The sequence below is a fragment of the Triturus cristatus genome, chromosome 4_2 (assembly GCF_964204655.1).
Source record: "Triturus cristatus chromosome 4_2, aTriCri1.1, whole genome shotgun sequence".
NCBI lineage: Eukaryota > Metazoa > Chordata > Amphibia > Caudata > Salamandridae > Triturus > Triturus cristatus.
Genome location: NC_140586.1, coordinates 563,407,288 through 563,425,514, shown reverse-complemented (window position 1 = coordinate 563,425,514; position 18,227 = coordinate 563,407,288). Strand labels below are relative to the sequence as shown.

General features: G+C 41.9%; 1 protein-coding gene across 2 annotated transcripts in view; it reads right to left on the bottom strand.

Annotated features, from left to right (window-relative positions):
* FNBP1L (formin binding protein 1 like) overlaps positions 1 to 18,227 on the bottom strand; it is a 535,360-nt gene that overhangs the window by 300,044 nt on the left and 217,089 nt on the right. For both annotated transcript variants that reach the window (XM_085602211.1, XM_085602212.1), the window contains exon 2: positions 3,328 to 3,443. In XM_085602211.1, the coding sequence (XP_085458337.1) occupies positions 3,328 to 3,443 (116 nt within the window). The remainder of the gene's footprint in view (positions 1 to 3,327; positions 3,444 to 18,227) is intronic.

Here is an 18,227-nt window from a genome sequence, read left to right as displayed (position 1 = left end):
TTTATTTTCTCCAAGACCTGGGTCAGGAATGGTAGCAGTGGGATCATTCTGTAGTTAACTAATGTTGAGGGATCCGTGGATGGTTCCTTCAGCAATGGGAATACAATTGCTTGTTTACAAGCACCTGGGAAGGTTGTTACAGATGTGGAGGCATTCGGAAAGGGTGCGAACATGGTGCTGATGGGTTGCAGTCCTCTGCAGTAGGCGTGATGGGGCAGGGCTCTGATGGAGCTCCTGAATGGATGGTCTTCATGGTGGTTTCTTCTGGGGGTGATGACTGACCTTGTGGTTAGCATTTTATCTTTAGATCACATTGGAAAGGGTTTAGCAACGACTGTCGGGTCCGGTTGTGGAAGGAAGTTGCTGTAAATGGCAGTGATTTTATAGCTGAAGAATTGAGAGAGATTGTTGCAGAGGTCCTTCAAGGAAGTGAACAAGTTAGAGGTGGTCGCTGGGCAGGTGAAATCCTTCCCAATGGCCAAGATTTTTTTACTTCAGTGCTGATGCTGGCATTGATTTGGTCCACCAGAGTGGCGAATTTGGTGGTCTGGATCATTTGGTAGTAGCGTACTAAAGTGGATATTAAAGTCTGCATTATCCTCGCACATTCTCCATATGCATTCCAGTTGTTTGCAGCGGCATTTCAGCCCTCTGAGTTGTTCTGTGTACCAAGTAACCTAGGGTCTAGATCATGTTGTTTTGCGGGGAGGCAGGGAGTCAACACAGGAGGTGATTCAATTATTGAAATTCTTGATGGCTTTGGGGAGGCTGTTGCTGTGTTCCGGTTGGTGGGTGTTGAGAGGGGTGTTTCAGTCCTTGTAAGTGATGCAGCTCCAGTTTCAGCGGGTGGTCTGGCGGTCGAGCATGTGCATTGGACAGGAATGTTGAACTTGAGATTGTGATGTGTCCAAGAGACTGGTGTGGGCTTTTGACTTGAATGTTGCAATAGGTGATGAAAATAGGGTCCAGGTGGTGTCCAGTGATGTTGGTAGGTCCCTTTCCTCAGGTGAGGCCCAGGCTTCAGAGGCCTCGATGAGTGCTTCTGAGTTGGGGTCGGCATGGTCTTCCAGGTGAACGTTCAGGTCTTCAAGTAATGTGTAATTGCTAGTCAAGTGGTGCAACCAAGTTTGTGATGTGACGAAATCCATGATGACTACGTTTGAGCGTGGTCCAGGTGGTCTGTAGATATGGGCTTGCACGTGAAACTTTCCTTTTAAGAACAGCACACAATTTTACTAATTTTATGAGGTAAAATCTGAATCCCTCCACGATCAGTGTGCAAATACTTAACTGCAGGATTTCTTACAGGCTGCATTGAGCAAATACTTCTACATGGACTGCTGCTGACCATGTTGAGCTTGCTGCGTGGCAAGGTGGGTCAGTGCGTTTGACTCCATGATGAGGAATGCCACTAAATTTATTCCATTTTAATTGGCTATATCTTTTGTTGTATTTGTATTTACCAAATATGTGCCTACCTTTCAAACTTGGAGCACTGTAATTTCCATAATAATACTTGTATTGTTAGTTTGGTGTTTTAAATGGAATCAGGATGCCGACTTCTGGCTGCATTGGAACACTTTAGTAAAAAACAGAAGCTGCAAGCATATGTGTGGATACAAACTGCGGGTCAACCCAGCCTTTGAACGTTCGTGACAAAGTCAGATGTTGGAAGTTCTAGTACACAATCCATTACCAAAAGGGATTGGAGAAGTGTCAACCACTACATTACTAAAGATGAAAATCAGTGGTATACATTGCATTAGGATAGGTATCAACCAGTAGAAATATATATATATTTTATTTTTAAACACAAGAGTACACCTAAAACAGATATAAGCCCACAGTCTAAGAGCAGTGATCGTTGCACTCGGCCGCTTAGTGCTTAAGGCATATTACAAATAATTATCATATTCAAAAACAGCCTCTATATAGTGCATAAAGCCTAGTAGATCTTGGTATAGAGTAAATGGGTTTAACGCACAGCATTCTGTCAGAGGCTGGTTCCCAGGGAAATCTTGAAAGGAGGCAGAGCCTGTTCTAGCACAAAATTAATTCCCAGTTCTAGGTGCAATGTAGGTAGCCTGTTGTAGAAACAGAACAATGGATGTCTACTTGGAGGCATGTGGCTGCTTGTAAAAGGTGTGAGAATACATCTAGTTGATGTGCAGATCCAAAATATGTTTGAATGAATTAAGGTAGAGGCTTAACTACAACACTGTGCCCTTGTTGGACACAGCTTATGGTTCCACAGTTCAGTGGGTTTGTAGATCGTTCACTTTGCACTGAAGTGAAATCGATCTATATGCAATTTTCCTTTTCAGCAGCTGGCTGTCACTGGTAGGCAAGAAAACAAATTAGGAACCTTAAGCAATCCAGGGGATATGGAATTCCTCTCTTCCAACACCTAGGACTAATTGTTCGGGGCCAAAGCTTGCATCACTTACAGTGCTTTCACAGTAAAAAGGTGTACACTGGCTTGCAAAATCTAACAGTTTGAGGCTACTTATAATGTTCCCAGAATGCTCCCCGATTAAATGCAAACGTGCAACTTGGAAAACAAATATTTTGCTAAACTACAGTGCAACGTTAGATAAAAAAAATTCGAGGCATTTCTTATTAAAATGTGTTGCACGCTAATATATATATATATAAAAAAAAGACTAATAATGGACAATCGATAGAAAAACAGCTCCAGTATCCTGCGGTGTTCCTTCAGAAGCAGCTGCTAGTTGTGAGTGACAGGATTGGAAACGCAGCTGGGGCTGTTAACCAATGATATGGCTTTAGTGCAATGGTATGGAAATGATGGTGCCACTGTGATTGTCGAACGTGTTCTCTTAGTGTCTGCATTAACATAAGTCAGTAGCGCAGGCGTGTAATCAGACACCATGCGTAAAGGCGTAGCAGATCAATGTAATCTTACACAGCTGAGAGAATGACTGGTTGACTATGAGCTGAAGTCCTAACTTCATATGCCGCAAAATAAACAAAAAGGAGGCAGTGTTCAACAAAGGTAGAGCATTAATACTGAACAGATGGGTGCATAAACCAGCATGGTGTTAATCATAACATCTTGCCAGTTCTAAGAAGGAAAAAAGAATACTCATACTCAGCCTTACCTTAAAAGAATACTCATACTCAGCTTTATCTTAAAAGAATACTCATACTAAGCCTTACCGTAAAAAATACACTCATACTCGGCCTTACCTTAAAAATATACTCATACTAAGCCTTACCTTAAAAGAATACTCATACTCGGCCTTACCTTAAAAATATACTCATACTAAGCCTTACCGTAAAAAATATACTCACACTCGGCCTTACCTTATTTGTTTTGCATAGCTCTGTTCAATCTCTATTCTTTCTTTTGCAAATTTTGCAAATCTCTCCAGGAATTCGATCCCCCATTGTGTATGCTTCTCTAAATTATCGAATTGATCCTAAAAAAACAAAAAAAAAGTGTTTATTATAAATAGTCAGAGGTGAGGACACAACAGAGCTTACTTCTGGTGCAACTTAAGAGATTTTAATAACTTTCTTTTAACATACTATTTGGTGCATAGGAATAAGCGAACATTAACATGTCCAGTATTGATGGTAGCAAACAGTGAAAGGAAAGTCGCAAGTTTAAATGAGCAAAAAAACCTCAATTTTCGTTTTGTTTTTTTGAGTGACCGCATTCAAGTGCATGTATTGATTGGTCCACCTGCCTGCACTGTATTTTGAAGTAGTGCTGTTGTGAGGTACATATTCTCTTGAGTAACCGCATCTTTGGCAATACCACATTTAAAGGAGTACTCCAATACCAAAAGGCGAACAGTAATCCGTGCATTGTTATTTCAGGGAGTTAGGCCACAATCTTCAATGAGGGAAGTAAGTAGATGTTTTCGAAATAAAGGCATGCGCCGTTTGTTCTTTTAGCTCACTTCTGTGCCGTCTTTATTTATACTAAAATCTCACATTTGAGTTTGTGCATTGGGGCGCTCTACGGCCATCCCTTCTCGCATCCCCGGCCTCCTGTCAGCAGCTTTCTTCCAGTATTTCAAAGACTGCTGCATAATGCACTGATCAATGCATATAACTTTGACCAAAAATGAATTTTAAAATTAAAAACAGTTGCTGTTTATTAGTCACTGAAAATACACATTCTTTTCTGGAGTCAAGTCTAAGCAACTTCTCCACCTGCCAATAGTTGATCAATAGAAACTTCATGCCTGTAGATCTCAGAAGGATGGATGGCCGGCCAACGTGATCGTCACACCAGAGTTACTATTGAGGTGCAGCTATAAATGCCTGGTACCAGTATGTCGGAAGTACTAATGCCCACCTGCCCTGAGCTGAAGTTGTGCCTCACAGCTGTGAGACCCCGTATACAAATCTCCCCATCAGCCCACACTCCTAACAATGGGTAATTTTCTGGCTGTTGCTGATTTATGTATAATTCCAAGTGCCTGGAAGATAGAGAAGTGTTAATGGTAGCTCTGAAACTGAGTACACAAAACATGCGTCCTTGTTGGCAAAGGAGAAGCGTGATCATGGTCCAACCATGCAGGTACCAGCCTCGGGTTTTTGCGGTTTATCTGGTGAAAACAACAGTGGTCTGAGAGAAATCTTATACACAGGGTTCTCTACAATGGTTTGAAAGATCAAAGATCCTCAAAACCTCAACTGGGGGTTTTCAACTCCATTGAACTCAACCTGGACCTGTACAAAGTCCACCTTCAAGCTCTTACAGGTGAAATAATTAGTTTTACCGGGTGCTCAATAAAAGGCCTGAGAATCCCTTATGGCCTTCACGTGTGATCACTGCCTGGAGATCAGAAATAAAGGAATAGAACAGTCAACTAAGGGAAGCTGCCTTGGGCATCAAGAGACAACATGTCCAGTCCTGCCAAGTATCACGCATCAGGCGTGACACTAGCGCATTTCAGTGTGGTACTCCGCATTACCGCACTGAAATGCACTGTCACGCATATGCAGGTAAACTGTTAAGTGTGGCAGCGCGCTGTCCGTGCCCTACTCGCTATTCCTGCAGCCAGTGTGGGGCTCCCAGCAGAGCTAAGGCAGGCTGCTGGCTGGCGCTCACTCTCTCCAACTGCTACAATGTAGCACAATCCATTATTGCGATTCCCCGGGGCGCGGCTCTGTCAGCCTGACATCATCGAGGTGGTGTGTCCAATGACTGTCACTGGAGCCCCCCGGCCCTCTCCCCTGGGACTCACAGGAGTCAAGAGACTGATTAAATGAACTCTCTGCCCTGGTGCCCTATTGGTGAATTCAGATTTCCCCCCCCCCCCCCCAAAAAAAATAAGGAGCCTTCCACGTGACATGTGTCCGTGTTGTGTTGTCAAACAAATTAATGCGATTGTAATGATGACAATACGCTGGATCACTTGGATTCTTTTAATCATTTTATAACTAGTATACAGGAAAAGAAACCGGCGAGCGCCAAACAACGCAGCTCACAGTTGCCAGCTCCGCTTCCAACTGCAGAGCCCAGCTAGAACCCATACGACACATCACGCATTCCAAAGATCGCACATCACGAGCCTTAAAGGTGTAACAGTTGTAAGCATGTACAATCAAATTATAACAAAACACAACAGCGATCCAGAAGACCGTGCGTGCCCGCAGCCCCCTCGTTGATCCGGCGCCCTGCCTGATTTTCCGGAAAGGCCTCGGATCCACTGTGACCACGCGTGCAGTGCCCTTATTGGCCAGAGGCAGATAGAAGGGGAAACTAGCAGGCAGCTTTGATTTTCCTTGCCGGTGCAGTCGCCGCCTGCCAGAGTGGCACGTTTTAGTCCACAGCACCCGGCCCAAACAGCCCGGTATTCAGGAGATCATGGGGCCAGTCACATTCAAGGGAGTGTGACAGGACAAGGGAGTCTGACTGCTGCAAACAACAAATCGAAGGGCTTAAAGGTACGTTAAATGGTTGGTGCACAGTGCTGGGGATGTGTGTCATGCCACCTCACTTAACGTCTAGATAATAATTAGCTGCAGATGTCGGCACTCTAAAACTTCCCAGTTCCAAACATTTTTTCTTAGCATGTATGATTTGTAGTTCCGTTTATAATCCATTAGAAAAAAAACGTAACTACAGACTGCAAAGGATTAGATGATAATCTCACGCCTGGCAGGTTCTGGAAAACTTTGGAGCTTTCGGACTGAAAGCGGTGAGATGCTTTTAGCAGATCATGGCCTATGCAAACATCGTTTCCATACTTGTTCTTTTAAAGGGGATATTTGAAATGACACATTTATGAAGACAATTCTAGGTCCTCTTGACACTTACAAGAGGCATCAGATATTACCTTTAAGTGAATTTTGAAATCCAATATGAACCACACCTTTGCTGCTGGTGTGGACCGGAAGACAAAACAAAAATGAATGTTTCCTAGTGTAACTTAACTGGTGCTCGCTCCAATACCTTAATATCAAGTTCACGTTCTATAAAAAGAACTGGGAAAAAAAATGACAAGCTAATTTTCAGTTGCCCCTGGTGCATCAACACTGAGTAGCTATTTATAGTAAGAATTAAACTGTACGTGGGTCAGGTACCAGAACGTCCAGCCTTCACTTGCCTCACCATTAAGTGTTTTCTATCCTCATGCCAGGTTGTCCTGACTGAGCTTCCGTCTGAACCTGCCTGGTCCTGTAGAAGTACAAAAGTGAAGGGATTTTCTGACCTTATTTAGCAGGCCAGCTATGTTTTCAACTCCTCAACAGGATACTTTACACATGATACCACCCATTTCACCAAGATTTACATGGGTTTAAAATTAGGATAAAATACTAGATGTAGACTAAGGAGAATGTAAATAAGCACAGGCCAACCACAATTGGTGAAATCTAATTAATACAAATAGAATACATTTACACACAGAAGAGCCTAATCAAGTTAAGCCAGTATTTGACATTGGCAGAAATCCACAGATTTCCAACCCAATGAGCTACGATATTGAGCTGTCCCATGCTGGTTAGTCTAAGTGCCATAGACTGTGCAAACGGTTTCAAATATTAGAGCTTTAATGACGCAAGCCATCTTGGAATAATCTTTGATAAAGGAGCTGGTGCCAATTGCCACTAGATCCGGTCTAGTGGTGTCGAAGAATCAGAAGTTTCCTTAAAAATAAATTAGGTGGTTAGTGACCATTTCAGTTCAGACGTTTTTCAGCAAAGAGGCACTTTTGAGATGTTTTTCTCTCTACACGAGAGTCATTGCTTGGTTTTACTCTTGTTAAAGTGTCGCACAGTCTGCCCCTGGTTAGTGCCCTTCCATTTCTGTTGCTTTGGAGCAGCAGTTTTAAGCCAGAGTTTCTCATTGCTCAAATGGGTGTAATTTCGGATATGTACATGTTTGGCTCGTCTTTATTGCTTGATTCTGCTCACGAGAAAGTGTCACTCAGTCTTTGAAATGTCACTCATAACTACACTCAAATTATGAAAATGTCACACATAGCAATCTGGAACCTTGGCAGCTATGCATGTCTTGCGTTAGCTGCCCTAGGTGCCCCTCTCCATTGTCAAGCTATTTCAGGTCAAACTCGCTAGGATCTTCACAGAAACATCCGTCAACCTATACAATGTTGTAGATTCTTCCTAAAGAGGACAACTGCCTGAAGATCTTAACTGCAAAAAAAAAAAAAGTTTAAGAGTAAAGATACGTTTTTAACCCACTGTGCTCAACCCACAAGTCCTTCCGTGGCTTAACCTGTCCCTTCATCCTAAAAATACCCACAGAGATAAAGTGTTCGTCATTTATCATAGACTAACATGGCCGCCTATATTTATTACAAAGGCTGGATTAACAGATTATAATGGTAAATATAATTTTATTTGTTTTGTTTGTTGTAGTTAGTAAAGTGTATACTTTTTTTTACTCAGTTTTGGTTTGGACCTTGGTGCCTTAATTACGTTAGCTGCACTGCTTTTAAAATTGTGAGTGGCAAGCAAGTGGCAACTCTGCATGACTAAGGCCCTCATCCTTGACAGCCAGTCCGCTATACCACTGAAGTGTCCAACGCAGTGGCCATATGAAAGAAGCGGCCATCTGAAAGTAAGCGTGTTACAAACATATTACATAAAACAAATAGAAAAAACAGACTGTGTTGTAGCTCAAGACTAATGTGCACTGGCATAACCATTCCACTGGATCCTCTATATTCCACTAACCACCGCCCCCCAAAATAAAATGTGGTGATACCGTGATTACCATGATGATATGTTTAGCACATAGTAAGTCAATCTGAAAAATCCCTTTAGTGATAATTCTAGTCTAGTACAAACTGATGAAAAATGTGTCAAATGGCCAGGTTGACTTCTTCCTGACTCTACCATTTTTTGATGACAGAAAATAGTCTACAGGTTCCTTTCTCCCCTCCCTTAAACAGGGCCACCCCATATCTACTGTTATACGCACCATTTTCCCCTACTACCATCCACACAAATCCCTATTCCCTTCTGTGGAGGGTTCATTCTACTCTCCTCTTTATTTGACCCCCATTACTTTGATGTTCTGCCCATTGGTCGCCACCTTCTCACTCCCCTCAAGAGTACATGCACGTGTACCTACTACTTCCTACTTTCTTACCATCTCTGCTTACTTTGTCTATATACAGAATACCAGATTCAGTAACGAGCTTGGTGGATATACAAACACAGAAATATTTCTTGAAATGTCCAACATAAATATTGTGCCCAGTACGTTTTCTGTATTCTTTAATACAATTTTTGCCTGAATAAGACCTTCTGTGCAAATCAGCAATAACATCACTTGCCAGCATTGGCCACATTGTGCACAAAAATGCTTTAAACACAGTGCAGATAGGTGCACTTGGTGTTTTCTAATGTTTTTCACAGGAGGCTGCAAGTGCGGTTTTAGGTGTGTCTAAGAAATTGGTGGGAAGCAACTTCATCTGTCTCTCTCTGAAGCCATACATCGGCTTACTACTCTCATCTCACGGATGGTTTTGGTGTGCCTCAAGTTATGAGGTACACAGGTTGCAAGGCTGTGTGAGAATCAGACCCATGCTGCCTTACAAAATAAATGTAGAACAAAATGTATTATTCGTTTGATATTAGAATCAAGAATAGTGTCTGTGTGGATTAAACAACAAGGGTCGATCAGCAGGAATAAAAGTCAATTGGTTGATTGAAATAACATTGCCTTCATTAAAGTTGTCATTCATGGAGGTGGTACAAGGAAAGCGAGGTCTACCACTGTTTTAGGAGACCTTTCTCTAGTGTTCCAGCTTTTGGCCAGGTATTTTCTGATCTGTCAAGTAACTTCCTCCGAGAAGTCGCCTACAAGGAAAAAGACACATTTGTCATCTTCTAGATGTTCCTTCCCAAGATGCATCTGCTAGCGTAACTTCTGGTCTTGTCATATAATGGGCTTCTTTGGAGGAATTTTGTGAGGTCCTCGTGTTCTCCATGGACGTTTTTTCAGTGTGGAGTACCGAGGAAGGATTCCACATCTGGCTAAGGCAAAGCGTATTTTTTCCTCCAAATTTGTCAGTACAGCCTAAAAACAACTGTGCCGGGTAAAAGTGACATTGTCCTGTGTGTTCAGCTGGGCAAAAGTTCAAGGATATCCTTTTTTTGGGCTGCTCTTCATGTTTTGAATTGTTTATTTACTGCTTGATTTATTCTTTGCATGTACAAGAACTGGAGAGTTGGATTGTCCAGGGTTATGTCTAGGCCTAGACAGGTTGCTTCCTTTTTCCAACTAATGGTGAATGCTGGCCGAGATTGAAATGTTCTCTCCAGGATTTGTCAATCAAATGTGTTCCAGTGGATATTAGTCTTTTCAAACTTACTTCAGTGGGGCTCTTTGGCATCTGCATTCTATTGCTGCAAAATTGACATCTGCTTCTTAGGGCTTGGTGGGGAAAGCAGTGGTCAGCATCAACAGGGTTTTCCAGAATTTTCTTTAGTGTTACCCTATTTTAGATTTTTTTAGGTCTCACCTGAGCCAGCACATGCGCTGCTCTGGCAAGACTTTTAGTAAGTGGGCTTCAGAAAATGCTACCACACGCTTTTGCTTGTGGCCTAGAGCTTGCGGTTATGCGCGTGGGCGCGCACTTACGAGCAGAGGTGCCATCTGGCTTTCCTCTCTCATCAGCAGCGCATGTCTTGGCCCGTGGCCGCGCTTGTTTAACTTTGTGCGCGCGCACCACTCGCATGCTTGCCGCCGTCGCCACCCCCGACCCCTTTGCTTGTCCGATCCCAGCACTGGGCTCCAGAATTAAAGGTGCTCATTTTCGCCAGCCTCGTTGGATCGGTTTTCAAGCTTGTATGCAAAAAACTTACTGCCCAGGAAGACATTATCAGAGGGAGACAACTCAGTACTTAAAAAAATCCCCCACACAAAACACTTTAAAGTGGTTTGTCTAAAATGCCTGCCTCGCCCCCAGCCTCTGGCATTAAAGTGTTTCCTAACCCAACGACAGACAACGGCCCGAGCCGCCATCTGTCTGAAATACGCACACACAAATTGCAAAACAAGAAACAAAATCTGGGTCGCTTGCTCCAGGCAGTGTTTACTTTGTAAGTTATTGCTTTTGGTTGCTCGCTTTGCTCTCTTGCAGTGTCTGCTGACCCAGAAGTAACACATCCTTCCAGAACTAATTTACGAGAAGAACTGACCCCGGATCAAAATCTGTTAGACTCCGCGGGTAAATCTCCATGCTTCATACTGTTGCAGAGGCTGCCAGAACCACTGCTGACTCGTCTCAGGGACATCAAAGCAGGACACCTTAAACCGCCCCTCATTAACCCCCAAGCAACAGTAAGCCCCTTTTATGGGCCAGTGGGCTGTAATCCTCATCAAACAAGACAGAAACAACTGTAAGCTGGGGCGCCAAGCACACTTCCCGATGGAGCGTCGCTTTCCAGCCGCTCAACTGGCTTCCAAGAAAATCAAGATTTCCAAGTGACCTGCAGTCTTATTTATTATTCTAAAAAAAAAAAAAAAAAGATAGATAGAAGTATAAATGCACGGCAAGTATTTCCAATCCTGTTTTCATTCACATTTAACACGTTTTCTACACTCAACCGAAATATGGATTTTGGGAATGATTAACCCCTTCTTATCCCTCTGGCACACGGACCTAGAACACTTCATAGTCTGTGTCACAAGAGAGACCCCAAAAACCTTCCACGCCTTCGTCCCCTGCACCCTTTTCAGAAAACTCCAGAGGCCCAAATCCGCATCCACTGCAGGTGTTGATCTTACAATGCAAATGGCTCAAATAGCGACTGCAAGGTATTCCCAAAAGGTGACCTGCACTCCTAAATTCTAATACACATATCCAGATATGTCCACAGAAATATGTATATTCTTACATGGAAGGAAACAACGTGCCACTGCCCAGAGGCAATGTTATTTCACTATGCAAAACTGTGAGGCATGTGCAATTATGCATGTTGTAAATAGAAATTTACAACAGTTTTCCAGAAATACTCCTTGAATTCCAGAACTGTTGCAGCTTATGAGGCGTTCTACTGGAAATCTTTGGGCATGCCTTAACGTTGTAAAACCACAGCCACACGTGAAAGTAAGCCTGTGGGTGCAGTTTTAGGACTTTTTTTGGGAAACAGAACTTAAGTTGGAAATAGAACTGCTCATACCTCATACAGAACACCCCCAATTTTCGGTGGACCAACAACAGCCAAAACAAGTTAAACAAATGCCACCTAAAATACCACCACGTAAAAGCGAGAGTTAAACCCTTGCCATCTTTCGGTACAACCAATATGGAAGGACCCAAGTACATGCACTAACATGATTCAGACCACCAACGTCACTACGACTATAGAGTACATTTTTACTGGTTAGGCATTCTCGTTATTTGCACATGCACTTTCAGTGGTCATTACTGTAGAGCAGCATTGCAACCAGAAGCACTGACATTAAGCCACTCAAGGCTGGTAAGTACAATGTTGCCCACCCATGTTTGAGTGTCAGTATACTTGACCACTGAAACGGTGCTAAAATATTTACGAACCGCAGCTCCATTACTACTGCATGTTTCACCACAATTTTTAGTGTTGCTGGTGCTGAAATGTTTAAAAGAGTTGGGTTTACTCAAGCATTGGCGTAGCCAATAGGTCTCGCTTTTGGGACCTTATAAGTATTTAGTTATATAAAGCAAGACTGTGCACACGTTAATTTCACAGTATTTAAGGTATGTTACCATTTGTATCAAACAAGATTCATGCAATACAATAATTGGATAATGAGGGATCACAGGACGATCAAGTAGATTCAGTTTTCGGTTTTATGGTGAAATTCAGAAAAATCCAGCCAGCCAACACGTGTTTCGTCATGGGGTACACACACCCCCCGACTTCTTCAGGGCTGGTAAGAAAACATATACAGGGTATATATCACAGGCAAGTATCTGAATGTAATGACATACAGAAATCTAGTTAAAAATCTAACTCGGAAGGTGGGAAAAGCCGACACTGGTCAAATGCACCATGGATTTCAGAAAGGTAACCAGGTGTTAAGGGTTAATCACCCATAAATAAGTAGAGATGAAAGTTGTAATTTAAGTATTCTTGACCAAAACAGAGAGATAGAAAATAATATATAGGTATACGTCGTCCTTAGTGCGTGTAAATACTATGAAGACCCCTTCACAGCAGGTGCCGCGTGAACGGATGTGTCCTCTATTTTTAAATAGTGTTACATGTGCGAATCTTGTGTATTCTAACATCATGGTTAAGACTGTATTAAACCGAGTGAACCAAGTGAATGTGGAAGATTATATCATTAGCCCCGCTCAGGGAGAAAGTTAATACACGTGCGAGCCGATATCGAAGTACCCCAACCTTATCGTAGTACGGCCAATGATTCAGACCTATAAGCAAGTAAAGATAATCCATACACTATCACGGTCCATTTCTCGATTATTAATTAGCCATAAACAAACACTGAAGAGTCCTTTAGATACACTATTTCACCACATGTGGTGGAGTAAGTACTTCGAATCCAGGCTTACCTTCCACCTGGTGATAATTCCGACCGAGGGGGTCTTATATTTCAAAACAACCGGTGTAATTAAGCGTCGTCAGCAGTTGTTTACCCAAAGGTCCAACCAAGTCTGTGAGTTTGTCACACTGTTCAATTTCGACACTCAGGCTCTGTAAAGAGTAATATGAATCGGTCACTCGCACGCTCTAAAAAATCGAATGGGGCCACCAATTGAACAGGAATCCCCAGGTTCTGGAGTAATTCTTACCCGTTGACGAGTACGTCTATCCGTAGGTGCTCGGTGTTCTCCGCGTGTATTTGCGTGTCTTTAGTGCGCATACCCGGAAGTGTTTATATTGGGAAACTAAGTCAAACACTAGAACGTGTGTATGTGAATGCGTTTAGTGGTGCGCATGCGTTGGATTGAGTTTGTGTTTATCTCAAAGTTTGTCAAGAAACGTGAAGCTCGAAAGAAGAATTAAGACAATTCTTACATGAGAATACATGGCCAGAAATCAATATATAATCTAAACGAAAAATTCACCTGACGGATTACAATGGAGAAGCGGTACAAATTGCAGCAAAGTATCGGTTAGTATAGAAAACACATCGTAGCGAAAAGCAGAACATTCAAGTGCACATAGGAGAAGAAAATAAGCCACAATAATTTGTCGATGCATAAAATTTCATAACAAAGTCTACATTACACATTACTAACCATCTGATATCGTTCTTAGTCTACCCTCATTCAATAGTTATGGTGACATTTGTTTCTTAGAAAATACATTGTGATGTGACTGTTGGTACATGATGTTACTACCCTTTATTAATACGGTTTATGGTTCAATTGTGGTCATTCCCGTATGTATACATTGTCGAGATGATCACATGCTAAGGACCATACTCCAAAGCCAATAACCCTTCAGACTCCAAAATGAAAAGGAACCTATCAGTCTCCTAGGAAATAGTGCATCTCATTGTCACTATTAAAACCTAGGTCGTAGGTTCGTAAGCGCATGATCCAAAAGGCTTCCAGTCTCCTCAAGTTAAGCACCCTATTACCTCCTCTAGGGTTCTGTTTGCAAAAATCTATACCATAGAATTTAAACTTCTTGGTCTGGCCTTGTGTGGGACACTCCCAAATGTGTAATGCCATGGGGTATCTTGAATCTTTCTGTTTCAAGGCTCTTACGTGTTCTGCAATCCTTTCCTTCAGGCATCTTATAGTGCTGCCTACATATTTACCTCCACATGTACATTCTAGTACATACACTACAAATTTGGTGTTGCAATTAATGCTCACCCTGATCTCATATTCTTTACTTGGGCCTTGAAACGTCCTTTTCTTGTCATCAGCCCATCTACAAATGCCACAACAGCCACATTTGAAAAAACCTTTGGATCTTACGCTAAGCCATGTATCTGGGAATGCGTTGTGTGTATAGCTCGGACTCAGGCGTGCGCGTACAGTTTTGCCCCTTCGGTAAGTAATCTGTGGTCTTTTTTTAATGAACTTTGATAAAGAGGGGTCATTTGTGAGGATGTGCCAATGTTTCTGTAGGCTTTTGGATAGGGCCCTACTGTGATCATCGTAATTGGTGATCAGCCTGACTGATGTATCTGCGGGTTTCTTCTCCTTGTCTGTGATTGTTTTGATTCTGTCAGTGTTTCTGATTTTGTTCCCTGCTTTCTGGATTACAGATTTGTTGTATCCCCTTTTGATGAATCTGTTTTCCATGTCCCGTAAGCAAAGTCGAAAATCTGTGTCAATACTGCAGTTCCGTCTGGCCCTGGTGTATTCGCCTAGTGGAATGGCATTGATTTGGTGCGGTGGATGTGCACTTTTTGCGTGTAAGATCGCATTACATGCGGTGTCTTTCCTATGTAGTCTGGTGTGCAGTTGGTTGTTTTTAATGAATATTTCAATATCCAAAAATTTGATACACATGCTACTTTATTCTTGTGTAAATTTCATATGTGAAGTGTTTAAATTTAGGTATATGCAGAATTCCGTGAGTTTTTCAGGGCTGCCTGTCCAAATCATTAGACAATCATCGATGTAGCGCCCCCAGTATAGAATAGAGTCATGGAATCTGCCTCCTCCTGGTCCCCATATCCAGTCCTCTTCCAATTTACCCATGAACAGATTGGCGAAACTGGGGGAAAATTTGGATCCCATCGCCACTCCCTTCTTCTGTTTGTACCATTGGGAATTGAATAAAAATACATTGTTATAGAGAATAATGCGCATCATATCGATCAGCATCTCTGTGTGTTTCCATTGGGAAGCAGCTCTTTTAAACAGAATGTTTTCTATGGATTTTATTCCCAGTTCCAGTTCAATGCTGGTGTACAGAGACACCACGTCCATCGCCACCAAGATCATGCCCTCCTCCCATCTTAGATCTGACAAAATGTTCAATATGTGCTTCGTGTCCCTTATATATGAGGGAAGGTTTTTTACCAGTGGTGACAGAAACACGTCTACATATTCAGCTAATCTCTCCGTGGGACCCCCAATTCCTGCTACTATTGGTCTACCCGGAGGGAAAGTGAAATGTTTGTGTACTTTCGGAAGTGTGTAAATGCAAGGGTAGTTGGGTTTAAACACTTTGAGATAATGCATTTCTTCCAGGGTGAGCAGACTGTCATTATACCACTCAGTAAGTTTGTGATTAATCGTTTGTGAAAGTGGACCTATTGGATTGTGGTGTATTAGTTCGTAGCATGATGTATCATTGATTTGTGAAAGTATTTCTGCATTGTAATCCTGCTTATTCATTATCACTACGTTGCCTCCTTTGTCCGCTTCTCTAATTATAACATCTTTGTTACTTGCAAGTTCTTTAAGGGCCACTCGTTCCCCTTTGGACAGGTTGTCCGAGTATCTTGATTTCTTTTTATCCTTTTTGTCTTCAAATTTGTTAAGGTCAGCCAGTACTAATTTGTGAAAAATATCTATTGAGTTCCCGCTAGTTAGTATGGGTGTCCACTTCGATTTTGATCGAAGCCCACTGGTCAATGTGTAATCTGTCTGAATGTCAAGTTCTTGTAATAGTGAGTCTATTCGTTGAGGTGTTTCCTCTGTGTCTGCTAAAGATAAGAGTAATTGTGTATTTAGCGCGTCTTGAATACTATAACTGATGTTCGAAGAATCAGTAGGAATATGCATAGAAATTTTATTGGGTACAGGGTTCATTTCAAAAAAACTTTTCAATTTCAAATTTCTCGTAAATTTGTATAGATCCACTTTGGTATTACACACATCACCCTCATTAGTGGGGTTAAAACTCAAACCTTTTTTTAACAAATTGACCATTTCATCATTCAAAGATATAGAAGACAGGTTCATAATCTCAATAACACCTGTCGACCCTGCCTTTATTTCTTGTTCTGACCTGACCTCAGTTTGGTGCGGTAATCCTCTTTTTCTCCCTGCCCTCTGACCTCTGCGGGTTTTGCGTTTGGGGGATCGCGGATAGGTGGAAGTCTGTTCCCTTTCCTGATTCTCAGTACCTCTCGTAAAAAAGAGGAAGAGGAAGGTGTCCCTGCATTCTCTAATTCGCTGTCGCTAGTGATTGGTGCATTTAAAGAAGAGGTACTGGAAGAGACTGAGCTCATATCCTGTCTTTGATTAGTTTTTTCTGATTCTTTCCCTGTCTGAAAAAGATAATCATATTTTCTCGCATAGGTATACACTCGTCCTTCCCTATAATCTATTTCATCCCGTTTCAGCTTTCTCGCTTTCCTTTCTTTAATCTCATTCTGATGTTTCATTAAAATCTCATTAAGTATCACATAATTTTTCTCGGTGGCTTCTTTGAGGTCTAGGGCTAGTATCTCTTGTTCTAATGTTTCAATATCTTTTTGAAGTTTTATCAATTTCCTGTCTGTATTCTCAATTAGAATTGTCATGAGTGTTTGGGATTTATCAGTTAATGTGTCTTCCCATTTCTTTAAAAGGTCCTCCTCCAGGTCATCGTATGTTGGAAAGATTTGCGATCTTAGACCCCTGGGGACCCTATTGAGACGCATGTACTGCTTCAATGTAGCTCCGTCCCACCATTTCGAATTTTCAGTTTTTTTCAATTTTTCTAATCTCATAAATTTGTCCCGCAGACCCTCTTTGCGTGTGGGTATATTAAGCCCAGCACTCGCTGCTACTGATTGCCCTTTGGCAAGGTTGTCAAAAAGTTCCTCTGCAATTTTATCTCTATCACTGTTCATGATGAGTCTTCACGCGGATGCTGCTCTAACCTGCGTTCCAATTCGATAATTAGCCAAATGGGGGTATTATTTCACACTGCCAGGTTAATAATGAGCGCTCTCTTTTAAACGTTCTTGTCTCAAGTTGAAATAAATCAGAAACGGTGCAACAGAAGAGGGAAAACAACCCCTAAACCCTCTACAAGTGGGCCTAAGCCCGCTATACGAACATAAAGCAAGACTGTGCACACGTTAATTTCACAGTATTTAAGGTATGTTACCATTTGTATCAAACAAGATTCATGCAATACAATAATTGGATAATGAGGGATCACAGGACGATCAAGTAGATTCAGTTTTCGGTTTTAAGGTGAAATTCAGAAAAATCCAGCCAGCCAACACGTGTTTCGTCATGGGGTACACACACCCCCCGACTTCTTCAGGGCTGGTAAGAAAACATATACAGGGTATATATCACAGGCAAGTATCTGAATGTAATGACATACAGAAATCTAGTTAAAAATCTAACTCGGAAGGTGGGAAAAGCCGACACTGGTCAAATGCACCATGGATTTCAGAAAGGTAACCAGGTGTTAAGGGTTAATCACCCATAAATAAGTAGAGATGAAAGTTGTAATTTAAGTATTCTTGACCAAAACAGAGAGATAGAAAATAATATATAGGTATACGTCGTCCTTAGTGCGTGTAAATACTATGAAGACCCCTTCACAGCAGGTGCCGCGTGAACGGACGTGTCCTCTATTTTTAAATAGTGTTACATGTGCGAATCTTGTGTATTCTAACATCATGGTTAAGACTGTATTAAACCGAGTGAACCAAGTGAATGTGGAAGATTATATCATTAGCCCCGCTCAGGGAGAAAGTTAATACACGTGCGAGCCGATATCGAAGTACCCCTACCTTATCGTAGTACGGCCAATGATTCAGACCTATAAGCAAGTAAAGATAATCCACACACTATCACGGTCCATTTCTCGATTATTAATTAGCCATAAACAAACACTGAAGAGTC